General features: G+C 39.0%; 1 protein-coding gene across 1 annotated transcript in view; it reads right to left on the bottom strand.

The window, feature by feature from the left end:
- Window positions 1-2,469: 2,469 nt before the first annotated feature.
- LOC150082194 (uncharacterized) overlaps window positions 2,470-23,567 on the bottom strand; it is an 84,746-nt gene continuing 63,648 nt past the window's right edge. Inside the window, exons 2-3 of the mRNA XM_090380038.1 lie at window positions 6,628-6,798; window positions 2,470-2,930 (exon numbers count right to left, since the gene is read on the bottom strand). Of these exons, the coding sequence (XP_090236164.1) occupies window positions 2,677-2,930; window positions 6,628-6,798 (425 nt within the window). The 3' untranslated portion in view covers window positions 2,470-2,676. The remainder of the gene's footprint in view (window positions 2,931-6,627; window positions 6,799-23,567) is intronic.

Below are 23,567 nucleotides of genomic sequence, written 5' to 3'. Positions count from 1 at the left end.
CTAAGAGGGGTAGGGTACATCCTGACAACTCGAAATCATATAGCAATGTGGGGTCGGAAATGCTTTCCTGAAGCGGTCTTGTACACAGAAGCACCATAAAGAAAAGAGACCGTAGGTGAGAAATCGTTTTAATAATACATGAAAAGAAGCAAAAGGTACATGGATTAAAGTAAGTGTTCGAAGTTTCTTCCACGGGCTACAATGCACGCCTCACATCTCCGACGCATGGACATCCGAACATTCTGGAATACTCCAGGCGAATTTCGAATTTCTTGAACAAGAACGCCAAGTTAGTAGGATGGATGATTACACGAACGCAGAGTTAGCCGATATGCATTTGGCGTACGGGCTGCAAATTGTAGTGGGCCAGCCGCACAGCGTTTGTACGCGGAACGATATCCGACGAGGCGTATTCCCAGTCATAATTTCTTTGCAAGACTGCACCAGAGGTTAGCTGAGAGAGGTTCATTTGAAAGAGCTGACAGGGACAGGGTAAGAACAGCACGGACTCCAGCCGTCGAACAGAATGTGCTGCAGCATGTACAGGGGAATCCAAGAACGAGTACACGAAGTCTAGCAAACGCAGTCGGGGTTTCCCATTGCAGCGTCTGGAGGATTCTCCGAGAACAAGACATGCATCCGTTTCACGTGCAGCGTGTCCAGACACAGCAACCGGAGGATTATGCACCTCGTATTGCTTTCGCACAGTGGTACCTTGGAAAATGTGCTACAAATCCCCTTTTTCCTGCTGAAGTGTTGTTTTCCGATGAGGCATCCTTCACAAGGGAAGGAATTTTCAACACGCATAACGACCATATCTGGGCGGTCGAGAACCCGCATGCAATACGACGTCGTGCAGCACAGATTCGATTTTCGGTCAATGTATGGGCCGGTATTATGGGAGATCACCTCATCGGACCTTACCTGTTACCGTGTCGTCTAACCGGACCTATCTACTTGATCTTTCTGCAGCAAGTATTGCCACAACTTTTGAGAGATGAACAGATTTCTGCATCGACGCAACAGACAATGTGGTTCCAACACGATGGAGCCCCTGCCCATTATAGCGGAGATGTTCGTAACTACCTGGATGTCACATTTGGTCAACAGTGGATCGGACGTGGTGGTCCCGTGCGTTGGCCTGCTCGGTCACCCGACCTATCATGTCTTGATTTTTATTTCTGGGGTCATATGAAATCGCTAGTTTATGACACCCCTGTTGACAATGCTGAGGAGCTGGTTGCAAGAATCGCAGTAGCTGCCGAAGAAATTCGAAATTCGCCTGGAGTATTCCAGAATGTTCGGATGTCCATGCGTCGGAGATGTGAGGCGTGCATTGTAGCCCGTGGAAGAAACTTCGAACACTTACTTTAATCCATGTACCTTTTGCTTCTTTTCATGTATTATTAAAACGATTTCTCACTTACGGTCTCTTTTCTTTATGGTGCTTCTGTGTACAACACCGCTTCAGGAAAGCATTTCCGACCCCACATTGCTATATGATTTCGAGTTGTCAGGATGTACCCTACCCCTCTTAGAAGTTCTGAAACGTTTAACTGAAACACCCTGTATATATATATATATATATGTGTGTGTGTGTGTATGTAGAGAGAGAGGAGAGGCTGCATAGAAAAAATAAGACAAAACAGAGAAAGAAAGAAAGAAAGAGACAGAAATAGAGAAACAGAAAGTGAACGATAGTGAAAGAGAGAGAGAAAAGCTGAATAAAAAAAACAAGATAAAATAGAGAGAGCGAGAAAGCAGAAACACAGAAATAGAGAAAATAAACGAACAGAGAGAAAGAAAGGAAGACGCAGAAACAGAAAATAAGAAGAAACAAAGATAGAAGAAAAGAAATGAGACAGAGACAGAGATAGGCAGTGCCAGAGAGAGATATACAGAAGGAGAGTAGGGAGTCAGATAAATAGCGTAAGAGAAAGATAGACAAAGAGAAAGTGAGAAAGAGAGAGAGAGATAAATATGGAAAAATAAGAAGTTAGAGAATAAAAAAGTGACATAAACTTAGCATTTTATATTTCGTCACAAAGTCATTGATGATTCCTTGTCACTGGAGCATGAAATAAATCATAAATTGAGCTACCCGCGTGTCGAATTTAATTCATTACTCACCCACCAATCCAATCAAAATGCGGTGGTTTCAACGCCACTTTCTTTCAAAAGGTGCACGTGCCCGCGTCACAAAAACCGAACAAAGGAGCATGCGCTCTTACAGCCTTCCAATGCGCGAGTAATCAATGAAATTTTCATTCTCCATCCCGGACACTGCTCTCACAGTCTCAACACACCTTAGTACATTCTCTAAAAAACACGTAAATTCGTCCTTTCACGTGGATGGAGAACGATTCTACGCATGCGTATATGTACTCCCCCAATGAAGAAGACGATTGAAACAAAATGCTTTTTATTTAACACGATAAACTTTTATTGTGACTAATACCTGCGATATTACAGTAAGATGTTCGATGGCTACTTAGTGTCTTAAAAGACCTTTTTTTTTCTGTCAATCACAAAAATACATCGATTATTAAACAGGCTTCTAAAATCGTCACAGAGATCTCCGTTTTGTCTCGGTCCACAAGACTGAGTTACCATGGAAACGCTGCTACAGTACGTAACAATAAAAAGAGAACGAAACGAAGAAACAAAACAGAAGATTTACAATAATCTCTCCATCTCTTCGGTCCGTCGGCTGCCATCTTCGCTGTCATCATCCGTATCACTTTCGTACGTGTCTCCTTCGTCTTCGGACCAATGATCGAGGGATTCTTTGTGATGTTCCAAAGCTACGAGACTGGGGAAACTGGAATTACAAATGGAACAGCCGAAATGCCTTTTCTTCTGTTGATGCTCTGTAAGCTGCCGAGCAGAATTAAAAGTGTGATCACATACGTTACAAGTGAGGGCATCATCTGTAAAAAAAAAAAAAAAAAAAACATTTTAAAAAGTCTCGTCCTTCATTGAAACCGTGCCAGATTCTTCGAGATAAGAATAAAGTCATTAAGGCATTTCTGCCCATTTTTACTACACTGACTGGCCAAAAAAATAAAAACCTTTTGCAATCGATGTAAAATGATAATTAAACGTACGGTATGCAAATGTAAATTGTCACTTGGTATGTTCCTTGATATCAGATAAATACTATACGCTTTTCTAGGACTTCTCATCTGATCTGGTCATGGGAAAGACTAGTGATATTTTCGATTCTCAGAAAGCTGTTATTTCGATTCTCAGAGCACGTTTAGCACAGTTGAGAAAAGAAAGGAAATCACAACGAGATCGCAGGAATTTAAAGTGAATTATAAATTAGAATGAAAGATCCAGTGTGCAACAAATGACTGGAAAATTCAATTTAGGCAAAGAGAGACCAGCTTTCAACAGAACTATCAGGCGGGAGTAGAAAGATCTGGGGTTTGTTTATCGTGTGTCTATATAAAACTCACTTCTTTCTGTAAAAAATCGAAAGATTCGACTGGAGTGGTGCTGCCAATCCCAATATTGGACTATGGAAGTGTGGAAAAAGGTCGGTTAGACAAGTCCCGAATTATCTTTTTTTTTCCACTAGCGGCAGGATGAAAGTGGGACGTGACCCTCTTGAAGACTGTCTTGTGTTCATGACTCAAGCGGCTGGAGGTGGTATCATGGTATGGAGTATGTTCGGTTAGTACAGCCTGGGATTCATGTGCAAAATTTAGCTTGTAATGTTTCCTTCTTACCCTGATTGGCATGGATTCTTTCAAGTCGAAAACCCAATCATCCACCGTGAAAAATTGTATCTGAATGGTACAGTTCCAAGATTTCCAACATCCACTCTAGATCCCCTAATCTCTAGAGCTGAATCCAATTGAGAATGTTTGGATTACGTTGGAAAGGACAGTCTGGCTTCACAGTTCTCTACCGACCACAATATAAAAGCTGTGAAATATCCTGATGGAGGAATGGTTAAACGTGGAGCTAGAGTGCCTCAGACACCTTGTGGGTTCTATAATACAACGTTTACAGGTTGTAATTCGAACAAAAGGTGGCCCAACTACGTATGGCATAAAGGTTTCTAGTATTTTTGGCGAGTGAGTGTTGTTTTCAATATTCTTCGTAAATATAGAATATTTACGAACATTCCTTTATTGAAATGTTCGTAAATATTCTATCTTTAATATAAGCTACTGCATTCTTTTTTTTTTACTTAAAAGATACTAAAATATGTGGAGAAATTCAATTCCAAGGAATTTTATAAAACGAGGGAAAATCAAAACAGAATTCTTAAAAGGAATTCTGGGTCGGTCGTCTTCTCTCTCCTCCCCCATATTTATTCCACCACAGTTTTTTCGATCAATTTCTAAAGAGGAGACAAATTACTGCTAAGCATTCTTAATGATCCTATTGGACTTTTTTCAACTCCTTCCAAAATATCAGAAAAGTGCATTAGTAGCTCCTGCTCTACTTAGAAATCCCACCTCCTAATTATAAGAAGCAAATATGGCGTAGTTGACTAAAAGGAAATTAAAGTCGTGACGTCACTTATCTGTGGATATTCCACCAATAGCTCAGTATATTGGAATACCTACTCAATTTTGAGATATTCCACCAATATTGACACTCAATTTTGATTAAAATCAATTTAGTTATGACGTCACATATCTGTGGATCAATAGCACATATTCCACTCAGTAGATTGGAATGCCTACTCAATTTTGAGATTTTCCACCTATGGCCACACTCAATTTTGATTAAAATCAATTTATGTCAGATGATAATAGCTGTGTGAAACAAAATTTGATCAAAAAGGTCAATAATACAGAGATTTTAACTAAAAAACTTTATTTAAAAAAGTTAAATTATAATTACAAGATTCTTTTATATGAATAGACCTCATCAATTGAAAGTTTCTCTAAAAAAATAAAAGTCTTAATGCATAACAACTAACCTGTATTGGGGCCAGCACGATCACAGACTTAAATCCGATCGAACATGTGTGGGACGCCCTTGGGTGTCGCATTGCACAAATAAATATTTATTTATTTACTGATTTTTATAGAAATATATTTTGACAAAATAATTAAGTGTTTATAAGTGCAGAAGAAAAGCTGAATGGTATTTTATAATCATCTTTATATATTATTAATCCGCTGAAACCCACTTCTAGAAAAGTATTAGAGTCCCTATACTTTTGAGAGTACAGTGTATACATTTATACTCTCATGAAAACACAAAATGAAAAGAACTTCGTGAAAGTTTAAAATTAAGTTGTGCAGAGCTGCGAAAAATTTATGCTACAATGAATAATAGGAGCGTTTCCATAGTAACTAAAAGATTCATTATCTCTTTTAAGAGGTAAACATCCCAGCATCCATATTAATGAAACCGAGAAGGAATTCTAACACCCATTTTTTTTTTATACACAAAAAACTGTTTTCAGCTAAGTAATCAGTTTTTATTCGTGTAATGCATTCCTTAATTATTATTAAGAAATATTTAAATTGAGTATTATTAATTTGTGTACACGTATTAAATCTCCAAGAAAGATGCATTTAAAAGTGTCGCGAGTTTTGTGAATTCTCCTATTTCAAAGAAGGATTTACATAACTTCTTTACATCTTGCAAAGCCGGTGAACAGCATGGTAATCAACCTTGGAAGGATCTCGAAAAATTCCCATCTGCGAATAGGATGGATTTCACATTGCGTAGAATGTAGTATTAGAAATCAATACTTAGTGTCAATACTGCGGGCAAATCTGATTTAGATTTGGAGAAAGTGCAGAGAGTATGATGGCCTTGTCGAAGAAACTTCCCTTTCCATATATCTCTTTAGTACACTTCAAATCGAAAAAAAAATCAATACTAGCTACCAGTGGTTGAAGTTATGCTGAAATAAACTAATTTTTTTGTTTTGTTTCCTGAAATCACGATTACAAAATTATTTCGGCTTTGTTTTGTTGTAGTATACTCCAAAACGTTTCGATTGCATTTCTAAAACCTTCATCAGAGTGCGAAATTTTTAATAATGACGTTTTTCTAGTAGCGCGTGACATTTCAGCTTTTTTTTTGAAGTGATGAACACCGTTTATTCTTTTATTTTAAGAGTTTGCCATTTCGCAGATTACTTTGAGGTCCATCCCATGAAATGGCTTTCGTGTGATGGCATTTCTTCTTCTGATGCAGTCTATTTAATTGGTTTAAGGCAACAAGCACCTGCGCCATCTCGTATTTTCTATTTTTTCTTTACTTCTCTGTTCATTTGACCCTTTTCGTTTCTAAAAATAAACACATCCTCAATATTTGAAGTCACACAGTTCGTCCATTAGTGCTTCTCTTCTGTTGTATGCCAAAAATCGCCATAGGCATTGTGTAAGATGAACGCCACCTTCCACTATACTGAACTTGTGAGAATTCCAAACGTCTCACGCGCACAGAAGTGATCTTTATTTGTGATTCTCAGAACATCGCCAAGTGGAGGTTATTAGAAAACCTTGCGTGGGTTTCATAGGAGAGAAAATTGCGAAAGAAGACACTTTATCTGTGGGTGTATGCTTTCGGAAAGCTGAAAGGAAACACTTGAGAAACGAAGGAAGATGGTGAAAACAGAAGAGAGAAGATACTAGAATTTCTTACCATATTCGCTCTCTGATTCTTCTTCGTCTTCTTGATCGTAATCTGAGTAATCGGAAGTACAGGAGGAACTACTTCCATCTGTTTCCGCTTCAACCACAGTTACGTGTGGGTTGTCTTCGGTGGAACTATTAGGTGGGAGTTTAGAATAACCTTGTTTGGTCACTTTGCACCCTGGCACGATAAATAATAAAATAAATAAATGTGTTAGCAGAGGATGTGAAATATCTAATTGGAGTGATGAAAAATTCTCTATTCTTTCCTTTAAAGATTTTTAGATAATTATTCTGTACAAACTCAGTGACATCGTGTGAAAAAAAACTCTAATTATACATAAAATGTTGAGAATTGATCAACAAAGTTATACTTTAACAGTTTGCAAGCATGCGCAGTGAAGTGATGATCAATCGTTGTACGCATGCGCAGTGACGTGTGGTCAAAATCATTGTGCGCATGAGCATGCAATATAATAAAATGGTATTTGTGGTACCATAGACAACTTACCTCGATTATTGCATATAAAAGGTTTTACGATTTTATAAATAGAAATTTATATAAAATGATTATTAATTTAAAATAAAATAGAGAGCTGACAAAGTAAATTAAATATTTTAAATATAATACATTCAAATATCAAAATTAATTAATAAGTTAATTAATGAAATTAATTCATTAATTCCAATGCTGCATTTTAATTTGATTTTTGAAAAAATTTAAATTTAAAAATTAATATTTTTTAAATTAATTACACCAATTAAGAACAATTTGGGCTGAAAATAATATTTAAATTGTGCATAAACACAAAAATACAAATAAACAAAAATTAAATATTCATCCTTGGTAGAACAATCTTTTTATTAGAAATTAATAATTATTGTTGTTGTTGATGTATTGGGTTTTAGGAGCATCAGCAAGTAAGGCCATATTGCTCAGTGTACACTGTCTGTAAATTGCGTGTGTTCTGAGGTCGGTTTGCTGGATGAAAAACTCTAGTTTCCAGGATAAAAAACCATGCTACCCTCGCTTAAGACTGACTAACTCAGCCACGTTGTGAAAAAGACCCGTAAAAATTCCTTACGTCATCGACAGGACTTGGACTCGGGTCCTTTTCCACTCGATATGGAGGACTGCGACTTTTCCAGCTGTCTTACCCACGAGGACTAGAAATTAATAAGTAGATTGTTCTACCACGGCAAATTAAAACCAAATCCTTTCGCTTCAAGGTTGCAAACACCACCCTACAAATTGAATTACTGTGTAGTTCAATTCCAGAGCAACAGGAAAACGAATAACGTGTGATGAAACCTTTAGCCTTTATGAGATCCTTTAGTCTCAGTGAAACGCTATTTATTTTACTATTAAACCAAAATTCACAGAAGCCATGAACGCATACATACCTTTAAGAAAATATTGCAGGAGGAGGATGCCGAAATGGATAACTGGGGAGCTACCTGGTCAAATAGAGAAGAAAAAGATAGCATGGGACGGTTATCGAGCGATAAAAAGTACTGAAGCCTACAACAGGTACAAGTTGATAGTACCCCAAGGAGTCCAAGGCTGTGTATGAGAAAGCATTGGTTAAGAGAGCAAAGAATGGGGACAAGGAATTTCTCATGTATATGAATACAACAAAGAAGAAAGCTAATCAGATCGGACCCTTGTGCACTGGGTGTGGAAAAATTGAACAGGTACTTTGCATCGGTTTTTACTGACTAAAGACCCTTCATGCTGAGAAGAGGATGTACGAGTGAGTCTGAGCCATATGAAATTAGTGATGTCGTAATTATAGAAGATTGTTTATTAGGAAAACTTTTGAGCATAAAGGCAAGTAAGGCTCCCGATTGCATCGTTTTGAGGAAGAGCGCGAGGGAGTGTATTGAATCATTGAGGTTAATTATCAGGGTATCTTGGACGCAGGGGAGATTCCTTTGGATTGGAGAGGTGCCAATGTATCGCCAATATATAAAAGCCGTTCTAAGAGTGAAGTTGGTAACTACAGACCGATTAGTCTGACTTCAGTGGTAGGAAAAATCTTAGAGGCAATAGTTAAGAGTGTAATCCAGGGACATTTAGATAGCTATGGCATTCTGAAGGATACACAACATGGTTTTTTTAAGGGTTAATCATGCTTAACTAAATTAGCAGGCTTTGACACTCTTCACCAGTTTTTGTAAATGCCTTCGATATTTTAATCATTCGACCTTTAAAGCGGCGACCAGTTCAGTTCTGTTTTTGGGCAGCCTTTCCAACGCAATGATCCAATTCATTCCAGAGATTCGCTATAGGATTGAAGCCAGGTCTCTGGGTTGTCGGGTTCAGCTTTTGGACGCTCATGTCCTCAAACCAGTTCGTCAACGGCAATATAACATGGAGCGGTGTCCTGCTGATACAGGATAAGCCTTCCCCAACTTGCTGCCACAACGTAGATGAAGCATTACTGTCCAGAAGTCTAGATAGACCTCAGCATTCGTGGTTTCCAGAACGGCCGATAGTCCAAGGACAAACTATGAAACACAGCCCTGGACCATCAAGCTACCTCCAATAAATTTAATTGTCGGAAAAATCCAGTTCAGCAGGTACATTTCTTTGGGAATTGGCCATACCAAGGCACGGCCATCAGACTTCTAGACCATGTACCGTGATATGTCACTGCAAACCACAGATTTCTATTGGTCTATGGTCTGAGAATGGCGGCCTTACACTAAACTAGACGGGGCTGGCAATAGTCGTGGCGATTATGAGCTTGTGGGCTGTGTGTGATCCGACAACGTCGACCTACGTTCCGAGCGGATAATTCTTTTACAGACTTTACAAATCGTCGACCTAGGGTTCTTCAATGTCGGTGAAATGTAACGTATAGACCGATTACTTATGTGACCCCTATAATCATTCCGCTCTGGAGTGTGTTCACTCTGTCAATCGCGACATCTTGCATTCACAATGGTACTATTTGTCTTCTCTGAGGCCTAAGAGCATATTTATTGTTGTGTCTGACACGTGGCATTTTGGGTAAGGCGTTGACAATCTATCAATTGAGGGGATTCCAGATATTAATGTTAGGGCAGCGGAATTTTCCCCTCACTGCTCCAATAAAACTTGGAAATTCTCTGAAAAATACAAAACAAATTTTTAAAATGTTTGAATTAATGTACCGTAGTGTTTTTTTTCCATTTCGTTCTTCCAATTACTTCTACAGAAGGCCTTGACAAGTATTTTCCACCATCTACACACACCAATATCACTATCTCACACCAAATTAAAATGCAAATTAACCAAATCGATCAACGAACGAGGACATATACTTCGATGAACATTTCTTTTCTTATTTAATTTCGCCATTTCTTTTGATTTAGATGGCATGTTTTCCGAAGTAGTTTGCCTTCGGTATTTATTTTATTAGCAGAACTAATTCTCTTAAAGTAATGAGGACACATCAGCCCATTTGTTACAAGTGATAGCCAACGAGGTAAACTTGGCAGAATTCTAATTTGAAAGAGAAGAATTGATTTGTAGCACAGATTCCCAAAGCCAGAAGATACACCAACCTCGAATTCAAAAGAAAAACAACAAAAAATAAATGGCAATGCAGATAAACGCTGTATGCGAGGTGTGATGAAAATGTTCGGAAACTTTGCGGCAACTTCAAGATACAAAATCAGTCCCGAACTTTTTCATCACACCCCATATTGGACTTCTGAACCAACCGAGGTCAAAGATTTGTCTCGTTTCTTTTAGCTCATTATGAAGATAAAGCTCACGTACTTAACAACACTGAACACCTTTTACAGTTCTCAATATTTTTTTTCGTCGACATTTATGGTCAGTTGAAAAGTATTTTAAGAGCCCCCACTGTCATACTCCACATCCTCGTCTGCCATTTTTATAGACAACAGCCCTTGCAACTAACAGTGATGGACCTTTTCTGTTCCCAGGCAACAAACTAAGCAGAGGTGCTCTAGACAGGTATAAAAGGGACGCGACTGCTGCAGGGGATGCATTGACAGCCGACTTTTATAGCCGACATTTCGTACCGAAGTACCCTGACTAAGGCACCAGCTACGCTAGCTCTAAAAGCGATCGAATGATTGTCCATTGAGTTCCCACGAAATCCGCACTTAGTGTTTACTATAGCTAACGTAGCACGCTTGTCTCGAGGGACGAGTGCACGCACTCTCCCCTCCCCCCCATCAGGAGGTGTTTTATCACCACTCCGCACATTCGATTAGGATGTAGGAGACGTAACTGTGTGGTTTGCATGGCGAACCTGCTGTTTATTTTACGAGGAGTCTGCGTTCTGTTTGATTGTGACTATATTTGCATAATCACAAGTTGGAAAGTAAGTTTTAGGAAACAGCAGTTAATCAAGAGTCTCACTTTAAAATTAAGCGTAATATACACTGTCCTAGCACAATTTATGGGACACTTATAGCTACCACCAAAGCATGTACTAACTAAAAGAAATTAATAACGTGTTGGTTGTAATAACTAATTCATGGAAGACTTTCTAATGTGGTAGAAAGGCGTTGGAATTGTATTTGACTCCTCTTTTAAAACATTCGTGAGTTCCACTAACGAATAGGACCATTTTTGCCTTGCCCTGATTTTATATACCAATTCATCCTAATGATGGGTTGAGATCTAAGCTTTGTGCTGCACATCAAAATGTTCCGATGTTATTCCTTCCAACTACACTTTTCACAATTCTAACTTTGTATATGAAGCGCTGTGTTGGAAGATGTTGCCTTCCAACACGACATTAGTGTAGGATGCAGAATTCATAGTTCCAAGCACTGCAGGAAAAGGACCACGAGAAATACCCCCAGACCATGACTCCCTCCTCATCCTAACTTCCCGTTTTAGATAACATTAACACTTTCCAAGCATCCTGCATACCCAAACACATCGATCTGACTGACAGAGCGTGTAGCGTGAGTGGCTTCACAGGATCGATTTTCATTGATCCACAGACCAGGTTCGGCGTGTCTTGCACAATGCCAAAACGACGCTGTGCGTTTGTTTTCTTATCAAAGGCTTGCGGGCTACAGCTCTTGATATACAGGTCATTACTTGGCGTGAAAACACAAGCTCGCCTGTGGCTGCTCCCAGCTCCAAACTCGCATTGTATAGAGTCAGATGGCCAGAAGACAATGCAATTTGCAAGCTGAGGAGACAATATTCGACTTGCCGATGCTGTCACAAACTGAAATGAAAATTTAGAGAATAAAATGAATGAAATGAAAGGCACTTGAAGAAAAAATGAAAATACCTAAGAAAGAATAGAAGAAAAAATTCGACAGCCAATGACCCATCTTTTCGAGGAAAATCTACCAGGCAGGCAGTCCAGTGGTCGATGGACGAATGTAGTCCACAAGGCAGCTTTCCATTGATCCACAGTGCAGCTTTGGTGGTTCCTGTTCCATCTCAACCGGCACTGTTCACTGGATTTCATAATCAAGGACTGGTTAATCTTCAGAGTAAAACTACTTTGCATAACTCCATCTACGATTAACTTCTTTCTAATCAGAAAGGGAAGTCCCATGACGTTTGGTAAGATAGTTTAAATGCACTTATAATTGCTAAACTATTCAGTAGAGTAAATATAATGTAGTTAAGTAAGAAGAATTCTGAATAAGTAAGAAGACTTCTGGAGATTTTGGTTCGTCGTTAAATAAAATTTATGGAAGAAAATTGTTCAATAAATACAAATTGTTCGAAGGCCATCTTTCCCAGAGAGATAATGTCAGAATGTAGCTTACGATATTTGAAAAGCACTCACTTGTTTCCAATTTTAAAACTTTCCCCTCCACCAGGAAAGAAATTGCTTTCTCAGAATGTTTCTAAATTTCGAGCGAACAAGAGCTGAGAATAGCTTTCGCGAATTTAAGTGAAGAATTTCTTACGGGACATGTCCTTTATCTTTGACACTTCCTACCTCTTTCGCTCTTCTCAAATATTATTTCTCGAAAACGTGCTGGAAAGAGGAGGAGCTTAAATTTCACGAGATCTTCAGTGACACAGTGTTGGTATTGTTAAAGCGACCGAAGGCCTCCCTGCTGGGTTATGCATGGCCTCAAGACTTCGATTTATTGAATATATTTTCGGAATAGAAGTGATAAACGTCTAAAATACTTTTAGCTTTTCCAAAAACTGCGCACCAAAGATGGTGAGTATCGATCCATTGAAAAATTCTTATTCTAATAAAGAAATGTAATTTTTTCAATACTTGTGGATTTAATTGGATATAACCAATATTTTTCATGTAAAGAAACTCTTAAATCACACCAAGGCAATTTATTATACTGTGCATTACAATATTTGACTGTGGCCTCTATCGGAAGAAACTTCATTAAAAATCAGAGAAGGCACTACACTGTAGGACACCAGAGTAGTATGGTAAAGCCACCATCACGTCTTTAAAGTGAGTGATAGGAAGAGTGAATGCTTTTATATTACCATTTGATGTGATGAACCTCAAGGTTTCTGGAGTCCATTCAAGAAATTCTCTGTCTACAGTACATTTAATGTTTTTCCATGTTCCTGTGCATCGTGACCAGTATATGTTCTTTGTACCATAGGCTGAAGTCTGAAAAAGAATTAGGTAGTCCTGGTTGCCTTCTTCTCTAGATCTGAATCCCATTGAGAATGTGTGGGATGTGTTGGAAACGGCAAGTCTGGGACTAGTGCATCCATATAGGCCATGTGGATGCACTAGTGTATAGAAAATTAGAACAACATACTCTTTCAAACTCATAAAATTAACCTCCACTCCAAGCTAATAATATGAAGGATTCATCCATAACATGACAATACAGAAAATCATTGGAAAGACATTGTTACCTTACCTATAACTCTTCATTCGGCAACAACATTGTATTTCCCTAAACCGTCGTGGTTGCACAGTAGGTAGAATTTCTGTCTCTCCTCCCACTAGGTGGAGAAGACCTGAATTCAAATCCCGTCATTGACACGAGGAATTTTTATGGGTATTTTTCTCAATGTGGCCGAGTTAGTCGGTCTTGGGCGAGTGTAGCATTGGTTTTTCTCCAGCAAATCAATCACAGAACACACGCAGTTTACAGATTTATTATATACGGCTCAATATGCGCTCAGTTGCTGATGCTCCTAAAAAACCCTAAAATAGCTGCCTATTTTCTGATCAGACCACCTTCTTGAAGCCTGTTGTCATCCCGAAGAAGCGCTGTTTAGCCCTCGTCGTTAACAACTTACCCAATCTATACGTCGTCTGCAAATTTTGACCTCACATCCTTTATCCCTTTGTCGATATCATTTAAGAAAATCAGAAATAACAGTGGTCCAAGAACCGATCCTTGGGGATCCCACTTACGACGTTACACCTGAAGAATATCCATTAATCACAATCCTCTGTCATCTGCTCTGCAGCCACTCTGCAATCCATCTTAGAATCTTTCCACTAATCCCGTGTTCCAGATTATACAGTAACCTCTATTGAGGGACTGAGTTAAATGTTGTTAAAATCCAAACAATGTCCAAAATGTTCCTTACATACAGCTCATGAGTAACTGTGTCAAAACAGCTTACTAGGTTAGTAAAACATGATTTACCCTTAACAAAACCCTGCCCTGTGTCTTTCAGAATGCCATTTATATTTAAATGTCCCTGGATTACACTCTAAATCATTGCCTCTAACATTTTCCCTACCAATGAAGTCAGACTAACCAGTCAACAGTTACCGACTTCACTCTTAGAACTGCCTTTATGTAACTCAAGGAACCTTGCATTTTAAATTAATACTTAAGTTACTAATTATTGATACTTAAAGTGAGATTTTTGCTTGGATTATATTCAAACTGCGCACTCACTTGAGTTTGATTCTTTATACTATAACAGATTAGTTTATTCAGTTAGATCCCTGGAATGTTTTTCTGAAGTGCATTGATCCTTTCAAGGAGACGATCAACACATGTAAAAATAGTTTTAACACGTCTGGTTGTATGAGAGTTAATTTAAGCAGTTTGCAAAACTTGGAGGCTCTGTCACGCGATTCCATAATACAAAAAACGAAAACATGAAATATGCTCTGGGAACTTGAGATGATACCTCAGCTGTTAAACCAGCTGACTGGTTGCAAAGTTAATAATTCTCAAAAATGGAAGAGGATTTCATAAGAAACCTAATGGAGTGCTTAAAATAGCCCAAAAAAGAAATCTTTTCTGAAATAAGATGAAAGACGAGTTCTAGTGGACAACCCTCTGTCTACCCAGTCTTTTAATTCTTTAAAATGCCTAGCCAGTTTATTACAACCATGAATATTTGGGCTTTATGCACCAATCTATGCAAAAATATGCAAATTCAAGAGGTCACATGGTATGTGACATGTGTTGTTGTTGTAGTAGGGTTTTCAGGAGCATCAGATCTCAGATCAACTAATGTTAATGTAGTTGGACTTACTGGAACATGGTGCCTTGCAGATATACAAGATGAAGAATCTGATTTCGTTGAATATTGTCATGGACCATAATCTGGCGGATTTCGAAAACGGCTTGATTGTATGGTACCAGTGGAAGGATGGCAGTATTAAGGAAACTGTGAATCTTGTAGACTGTTCGCGCAGTGCTGCAATTAAGCGTGGACAGTGCAGCAGTCGCTGGGCCAATGGAGAGCGCTCATCTATGATCATGGTGAACCGATATCTTGTGAGAGCCGATATTTGGAAAACGGTGGTACAACTGACAATGAACTTTAACCACAGACGATTAGCAGTGTTTCTAAGACCATGATCCGAAGGACTCACTTCCATACCTTATCGGGTGCCATGCTTACGGCCACCCATCGTCAACGACTCCTGAAGTTTACATCTGAAAGGCGTCATCGGACTATTAACCACTGCAAAAACGTGACTTTTTCCAATTAATCACATTTCTTGCTATGTCGTGTGCACAGTAGATGGATGGTAGGAAGAAAACCGCAGAGAGGAATCACTCCGATGTCTTGGTCCAACAGAAACAAGCAGGTGGTGGTAGTGTTTTGGTATGGGGGATTTTTTCCTGGGAATTTCTTGGAGCCCTCGTATTCTGAAAGCTGAAACCTGCCTATCCATTGTGGCCTATCAGGTACACCCCTTCATGGTCACTGTCTTTCCAGATGGCAGAGGTCTGTTCCATCCAGCAGGATAATGAGCTCTACCACGTTGTACTCTCGAACGACGTGGTAGAGCTTTTTTTTATTCAGTTGATCATAAACTTCATATAAACTCTACGCTTGGATCCAAAAATGTAAAATTTGGATTCATCCGTCCACAGTACGGTTTTACACTCTTAATAATTAATAAGAATTCGATAATCAATATAATCTCGAAATGCGATGAGGATGCAGTTTAAAACTTACCAAACAGATGCACAGGGACAGAAAATCGATGTAAACTTTCCTCTCCATTTTTAGTTAACTGTGGTTTGTAATACAACAGGGATCTAAAAGTGTGGTGTCTTTTAGAATATAAGGATAAAGAACGCTATGGATTTAAGCCAAAATAATAATCAAGAATAATCCAGAGCCACATAAGGAAGGATTGTCTACTTTGGTACATCGACGAACTGAAATATTTTGAGATGCCGGTAATTTATCAATGTCAAAAGCTTTTGTGTCCTCCGACTATCTTTGAATAAAATTACGAAAACAAGGTAGTTCACTGATAAAGTTATTTACGTAAAAAAAACAAGAAAAATAACACGTACGTGGAACATTGAGTAACTTATGTAGGGACGGTCTTCTTGAAGAAAGCTGAAATAAAAACAGTCCGAGCGGAAAAGATCAGTGAACGAACAAAGTTGGATGGATAGTGGAGGGCTAGACACTGACGGATTTTATCGAAAGCAAGTATTTAGATTACAGAAAAGCGTATCTAATGAAAATTTCTGCATTTAGCAATAATAATCATAGCAAGATTTTAAAAAAGTTCAAATATTTAAAAGCTTTTCCAATAAATATCGTGTAGTCGTTGGTGGAAAAAACCATCTGCCATAACCAGATATCGCATTCAGGAAGGAGCAAATTCAAATATTGGATCATTCAAACATTGGGCCATTCTTCTTGGAGGAGCTGTTTGTTGTTTGTTGTTGTTTGTTATTTGGTTTTTAGGAGCATTAGCAACTAAGGCCATATTGCTCCGGGATATGCGGTGGTCAATCCTTGACCTTTCCGCATCCTCCGTATTTGATGGTGACGGGCTCGAACCCCGGTCTAATCAAGAAGCGTGTGCTATGCACTGCTGCTCCTTCCCACCTGGCTACGGAGGCGCCCTTGGAGGAGCATTTCAAGCTCCTTGAGCGACGACGGTGGAATAAATCTGCTTCTCATTCTGCTCTTCAAATACGCCCAAAGCGGCTGAAGTGTGGTGATTGTGCAGGCCATGGGAGAGGCTTACCCTCAGCTTCATGTTCCTCAAACAAAGATGGACACATCTGGCTGTGTGTATTGGAGAATTATCATCTTGAAGCACGGCATCGTCCAGGAGAAACAATGTTTGCTCCACGGGATGAATCTGGTTACTCAGAATATCACAGTGATGACAGGACCTAAAGAATACCAAGGTATTTCTGCCCAAACCATTGTTGATCCTCCTCTATATTTGATGGTTGGCACAAAGCAGTCAGGATGATGCACTTCATTTGGCATTCTCCAAAGTAAACTCTCCCTGATGTTGGAAAAAGTGTGAATTGTTTCTTGTGTGATTCGTCTGAATACTTGATGACTTCCAATCATCAAGTATCCAGTTTTTGCGCTCCTTACAATGTTGCATCCTTTTTCTAGCATTACCATCAGTAACGAGTGGGTGGCAATAGCGCCTCTGCCATATATTTCAGTTTTATGAAGTCCTTGTCGAACTGTTTGCTAGAAACTGGGTTGCTGAGACTCACATTAAGTTATTTTTGAGGCAGCAGTTATGTTTTTACGGGCTACAGTCCTTTTCACTGTCCAGCAGTCTCTTTCTGTAAGCTTCGATTTTCTGCCATAGTTCGTTCTATCAGATTTTGACTTTCCATGCGTGGTGAAAGCAGACATCATTTCCGATACGGTTGCTTTGGATGCATTAAACGAATCAGCAGTTTTGGTCTCTGATGCCTCTGCTAAACGTGCACCACCAATTTTATCTTTTTGGAATTCACACAGGTCAGTCATTTTCCTCACGTACCATTTTTATATCACTTCTAAATGAACATCAACTTTTATTATCATCTTTCCTTCACAGTACCGCTTGCAAGAAACAAAAAATCATCACTGCATGTTCAAAATACGTCATGCAGCCATTACAAAAACTACTACCTTCATAACAGGTGTTTCCATTATTTTGTTCACCCTTTGTATATATTTTATACAACTAAAAATGTGCTCTAGGCCTTCGAGGAGACACTAGTAAGATTGTGATTGATTCAAACCCCTCCACTGTCGCTTTTTTTCTAGTTTGCCTCATCGACTCTCGATTATGTCCATCACTAGGCCCTTGAGCAATGCTGTTTTGAGAAAATTACCAGAAAAGTGGGCTTCAATGAATTGACGCTTGCTTCTTGACAACACTACTGCATGCTCGAAGGTTTCTTCCACAACTTCCAGAAGTTTTAGAAGAAACTTTGGTATTGGTGTATAGATACCAAGGTCAAGAGAGTACTTCGAAGGATATCCAATCGAACATCCGGCAAGATTCATTACCCATATTAGGTCAGAAAACGTTTTGATCACATCTTATATATAAATTAAAGTATCTATAAGTTTAGATATGCGTGGATTGTCCAAGAAGGGAAAATGGATCGACACATAATTCGAATTTCTGGATTGCAACAACAATTTCGCATTGGAGCTGTTGCAGGTCATAATTCTTAGAAGGAAGAAGGAAAAAAACAAGTTTCTCTTCCATTCTTAAGCAACAGTGAAAAGCATCCGAAGAGATGGCGACATGCTAATCGCATTTTACTATTCCCAGAGGCTTGACTGAACTGATTGATCGAAGTTAAGCCCCTCGACATCAACAAGACCTCTTGTATTCGAATTCTCAAAACACAAATTCTTGAAAATATCCACACAAGCGTGTGTACGTGCACGTTTTTTTTTTAGCTCGGAACTTTTCCACCACAGTTGTATAATTTGTCCATTTGGCGAGACGCCATGCTTTGAGATGAAACTCATAAAAATGGTCCGGACAAACATTCAGTTGACTGTTCAAACCTGCCGGTATTTTCTTTAACAGCGAGAAGTTTATTTTGTAAAGGAAATAGAAGTTGCTTTCGATGCAGAATCTTCTTATTGGGATTTACAATTGGTTAAATTACACCGTCCTGACAACGTTACTTCGTCTCATGTGATCCATCGGATCAATAGCCAAGCTACAAGTTCTTACAACGGCATACATCCATAAAAAAATATTTTTTTCCCTTTATTTATCCTAAATTCTCTCCCATTCCTGGATTTAACGTATTCTCTTTATTAGCTATAAGAATGAATGTCTAATACCAATGAATCTTCCTAAATTTCTTCTGTTCAAGCACCTACTGGCCACAATATTAGAAACCCTTTGCAATTTAGCATTAATAGATAATTAAGCGTCGATACGCAAGTTTAACTTGTCACATGATCTGATCAAAGTTCCTGGGTGTCAGATAAATACCATCCGCCTTCCTAGGGCTTCTTAGTCGATTGGTCAAGCGTAAAAACAGGTGATCTTTCCAATTTTCAGAAGGTTTTATTGTCTGATGAGAAAACAAAAGAAATGTAGTCTGATGAGTCACGATTTTCACTTTTTTTTTACCAATTTTATTGTGGAATTGTAGCGTGAACCTCATGAAGGCTCAAACGGCTGGAGGCAGGGCCATGGTATGTGTGGGATAAGTTTGTCAGCAGGGACTATCTCCACTCATTCCTTTAGAAGGTTAAACTACCTCCAATGAATATCTTTCTGTCGTATCGGGCCAACTTCGCCCTTCATTTTCATCCGGATTGCGGTGGATCCTCGCAAGCCAACAGCGAACTATTCATTGTGCAAAAATTGTATCTGAATTGTCTGAAGAACATTCCCAACGTTTCCAACATCTACTCCCGACCCCGCATAACTCTCCAGGACTGAATCCTACTGAAAATGTCTCAGATATTTTGGGGAAGTGGAGGTAATATCTTGATGAAAGGATGGTCAGATCTGTAGCTAGAATTCCTCCGACACCGTGTGGAACCTATGCAGTATGATATAATTTATCACTTGTGTTTGGAGTCTTCTTAGGTTGGAAACTTGTTTCTCGATTAGCATAATTATTACTTAAATTTCCTTTCAATTTCTCCTGCAAGGGATATCGATGGACATTGAGTGATTATAAATGTCTTTCAGCAGAATAAACCAACTGGAATTATTTCTTTGAATTGATTATCAGATTAGATGTGATGACCAGAAGCAAGTAGCTCAATGCTTTTTTTCTCTCATGTCTCACTACAAGTCTCATGAATTATTATCAACCATGGAGAGTTTAAATTTGATAGAATTATTCGTGGATTTTTCCATATACAAAATGTCCTATTGAATCCCCTCCAAAGCACTATTGCACGTCGCTTTGATAAATACGACTTCAGTTTTATCAGTTCAAAGTATCTTCCATTTATTTGATATGATTGTGTTCCTCTGGTAATTTTTCAATAAAATATACTTTAATCTACTGCATAATCCATATGGAAAGATCAGTAACATCGCAAACATCCATTGATCAACAGGGACTACACTGCTCGACAAAATTAACAGAACAAGTAGTCTGCAGGTACTGTCTGCAGAAAACAACTGAGTCAAAGTCCCTAGATGAAGAATTCCCATGTACATGAACCGTTGTTGGTAAATTACGTTAAATACTAATTTGAGAAAAAGCTAATACGTAGAGTTTTTCTTCCGCTAATAATTGCACACCTTTTGCAGTTTTTCTGCCTGAGGCTCTACACTGATGTCTTTCGTAAGCCAATTAACACCCATCCAAGATTAATACCCCCAGGCACGTGCAGCCCATGAATAAGAATGGAACTAAAGCGGACGCATGCCAAATTGCATTAAGCAAACAAAGACCTTGGAGACGACTCTTATTGATGTGTGCTATTATAAACCAAGAATAATTAAAATGAAGGTACAAAGTCGATTGCTTCCATGCAAATTTTGTATCCACACTCATTTACGCAGTGGTTAGATTAATTGTTTATTGTTTCTCCGCTAAGGTCCAACAAACTATGAACTAAGTTATCTTAGGACGATTGGGACGTATGTCAGCACTATTACAGTGTGCAGGACGCTGCATGATATGGGTTATCACAAAAGTTCAACCATCCACAAGCTGCTAATCATTCCGACTAATGCTAGACGCCATCTGGGTGTGGCTCGCTATTCTTGCACCGTAGACCATTGGAAATCTGTGCTTTGGTGTGATGAGTCATGGTGCATGGTCTGCCAGTCTGACGGTGGTGTTTCGGTGGGGTGAATGCCCGAAGAAAGGTTCGAGCCGGAGTATATCGTCCCAACAATGAAGCTTTGCGAAGATAGTGAGATGGTCTGGGGTTGTTTTTCGCTTTTGGCCTGGAACCATTGGTTTTTCTGGACAAGACCATGAATGATGAAGTTTATCTCGACGTCCTGGACAATAATATGTTACCTACGTTTTGACAGCATCGTTGGGGAAGGCATTGTGAAGAACTAATTTGAGGAGATGAGGTTCGCAGAGTTGGAATGGCCACCGCCCTAAAGACAACGCTGATCTGGTTGCCACTTTGAATGCAGAATGCCGGAAAGTAACGGAGAATATTTACAAAAACTGGTGGAGACTGTTCCACGGAGACTAGAAGCTGTCATAAACGTTGAAGGTTTCAGAATATGTTTTAGTTTTCATGTAAATAAAAGTTATTTGTAGATATGCAGGTGTCCAAATATTTATGGTAGGGAAGTGAACATCTTCGGAGGCAGTCCATCCTGTTGAAAGGGGATCTCTGGTGAATGGAGATGTATTGTAACTGAAGTATCAGATACTGTTGTAGAATGTCCAAAGATGGGACTATAAAACAAACTTTAAACAACCATAGAGGTAGTAAACTCATAGAACAACGAGCTATACTAATATGAAGAACCTAGTTTCCAGGCGCCCAATTTGCAGAACTGAAGTCTTTCTTCGTAAGAATACCCTTTTATATCCCTCACCAATCTTGCTGCTCTTCTCTGCATCCGTTGGAACAAATCCTCATACAAACCTTTATGCAGTACTCAAGATGCGGGTTAACCATTGCAATGCTATACAACGCTATAATCACCTTTTTGTCCCAGATGACAAAATTCCAAGAGCTGTCCTAAGAGCCTGTCTTCATTGCTTAGAGAACTTCATGTTGGACTGTAATGTTTGTCCCTATAAGTTCTGCCCTCTTGGGTAGAACAGTTGCAAGGATGCCTGTCCTTCTCACACCGGGTGGAAAAGATCTGAGTTCGATTCCCGTCGATGAAGTTAGGAATTTTTATGGGCCTTTTTCACAACGTGGCTGAGTTAGTCGGTGTCAGGCGAGGGTAGCATGGTTTTTCCTCCGGAAACTGGGATTTTTCGTCCAGCAAACAGAAAATCGACCACAGAACACGCAATTTATAAATTCATAATATAATAATATATTACACAATTTGTATATGTATACATAGAATATATTTATTTCATATACAGACTGCAATATAAAATATAAAATTATTCTATTTCTACCGCTATTTGAGACCTAGAATGGTGAAGTTCTGCTGTTCTATCTCGTGATACCAATAGCTGTTATCTGGTGTGGAGCACTAGCTTTAAACCGGATCCATAAACTGCTTTCAACTCAGAAAAATAATAATCTTCAGAGATCATTTTATAGAGAATAAAAGCAATCCAATCATCCTCAGCAATTTCTACACTCCATTTATTGTGTGATTGAAAGTTTGTCATCTGATTACGTCCCTGTATCGGTTATATGTGATGGCTATTCGATTTTCTGCACGTAATGAAGCGCCGTGGACCCCGGGTGACTATACCATGTTTGATTTTCTTCTCAATAGCTCCCATTATAATCAAAGTCTAGTGTCGTGGTCCACTGCTCCCGCCTTCCAATGACAACCATAATAGTGGCGCAGATCTAAAGGCCAGTGGAGTGGATATGTGCTGAATACGCAGACGTTTGTCTTGGAATTTTAACAAAAAGTTCTTTCTTTGTGGGGCAGCAACTAGATATGGAGGTGATGGACTATCGGAAAAGCAGTTTTCGCGGTTGGCAAATGAAATACGATTTAAGAAATCAGAATTACTTTCAGTTTCTGCTCTTTGCATCAGTTGGGCTTCGTTTTCAGTTGCTGACCGTCTATTATAGAGAAATTATTCCATCAGTCACACGCAACAACGAAGGGTAGATAGTAAAATTTCCCTCTGTCCATCTTTTTTTTTAAATACAATTCCCACCAATCATCACTGCTTCGGGCATAAATCTGATTACCCAAAGATCGACTACCACAAATCTCATGGAAACTCTATTTTGAATTCAACGTGCTATTAACTTCAGACAGCAATTAGATATTGTCTTCCCAGACGCTGCATCCGTGTTTTGGCAATATTTCCATTCCATTAATATCATCCTAAAGAAATATTTCCGTGTAACCTGATACGTCTTAGCAATAATAAAGAGGACTCTGTGGAGGAGACAAATCAGTACCGTTAACTGAACTTCTAAAGCGACTTACCAAGTCAATAGGGTAGACCCACAAGGTGGCATCCTCTCTGCCTTGTTCAAGATGCGCCATACCTGTCTCTCTCTACACATCTCAGATTTGGTCCTCTTCTCCGGAAATTATATTTGGTCCTGAGGTGGCTAAAAAGGATCACTACGCAGTCATTTACCTTCTTAAGGGTTGTTTTATTTGGCAATTTGGATGTCACTCCGTGGGCACACATAATCAT

Source organism: Mastigoproctus giganteus, chromosome 8, assembly GCF_048544385.1.
Source record: "Mastigoproctus giganteus isolate SK-2022 chromosome 8, ASM4854438v1, whole genome shotgun sequence".
Lineage (NCBI taxonomy): Eukaryota > Metazoa > Arthropoda > Arachnida > Uropygi > Thelyphonidae > Mastigoproctus > Mastigoproctus giganteus.
This window is presented reverse-complemented; position numbering and strand designations above follow the sequence as displayed.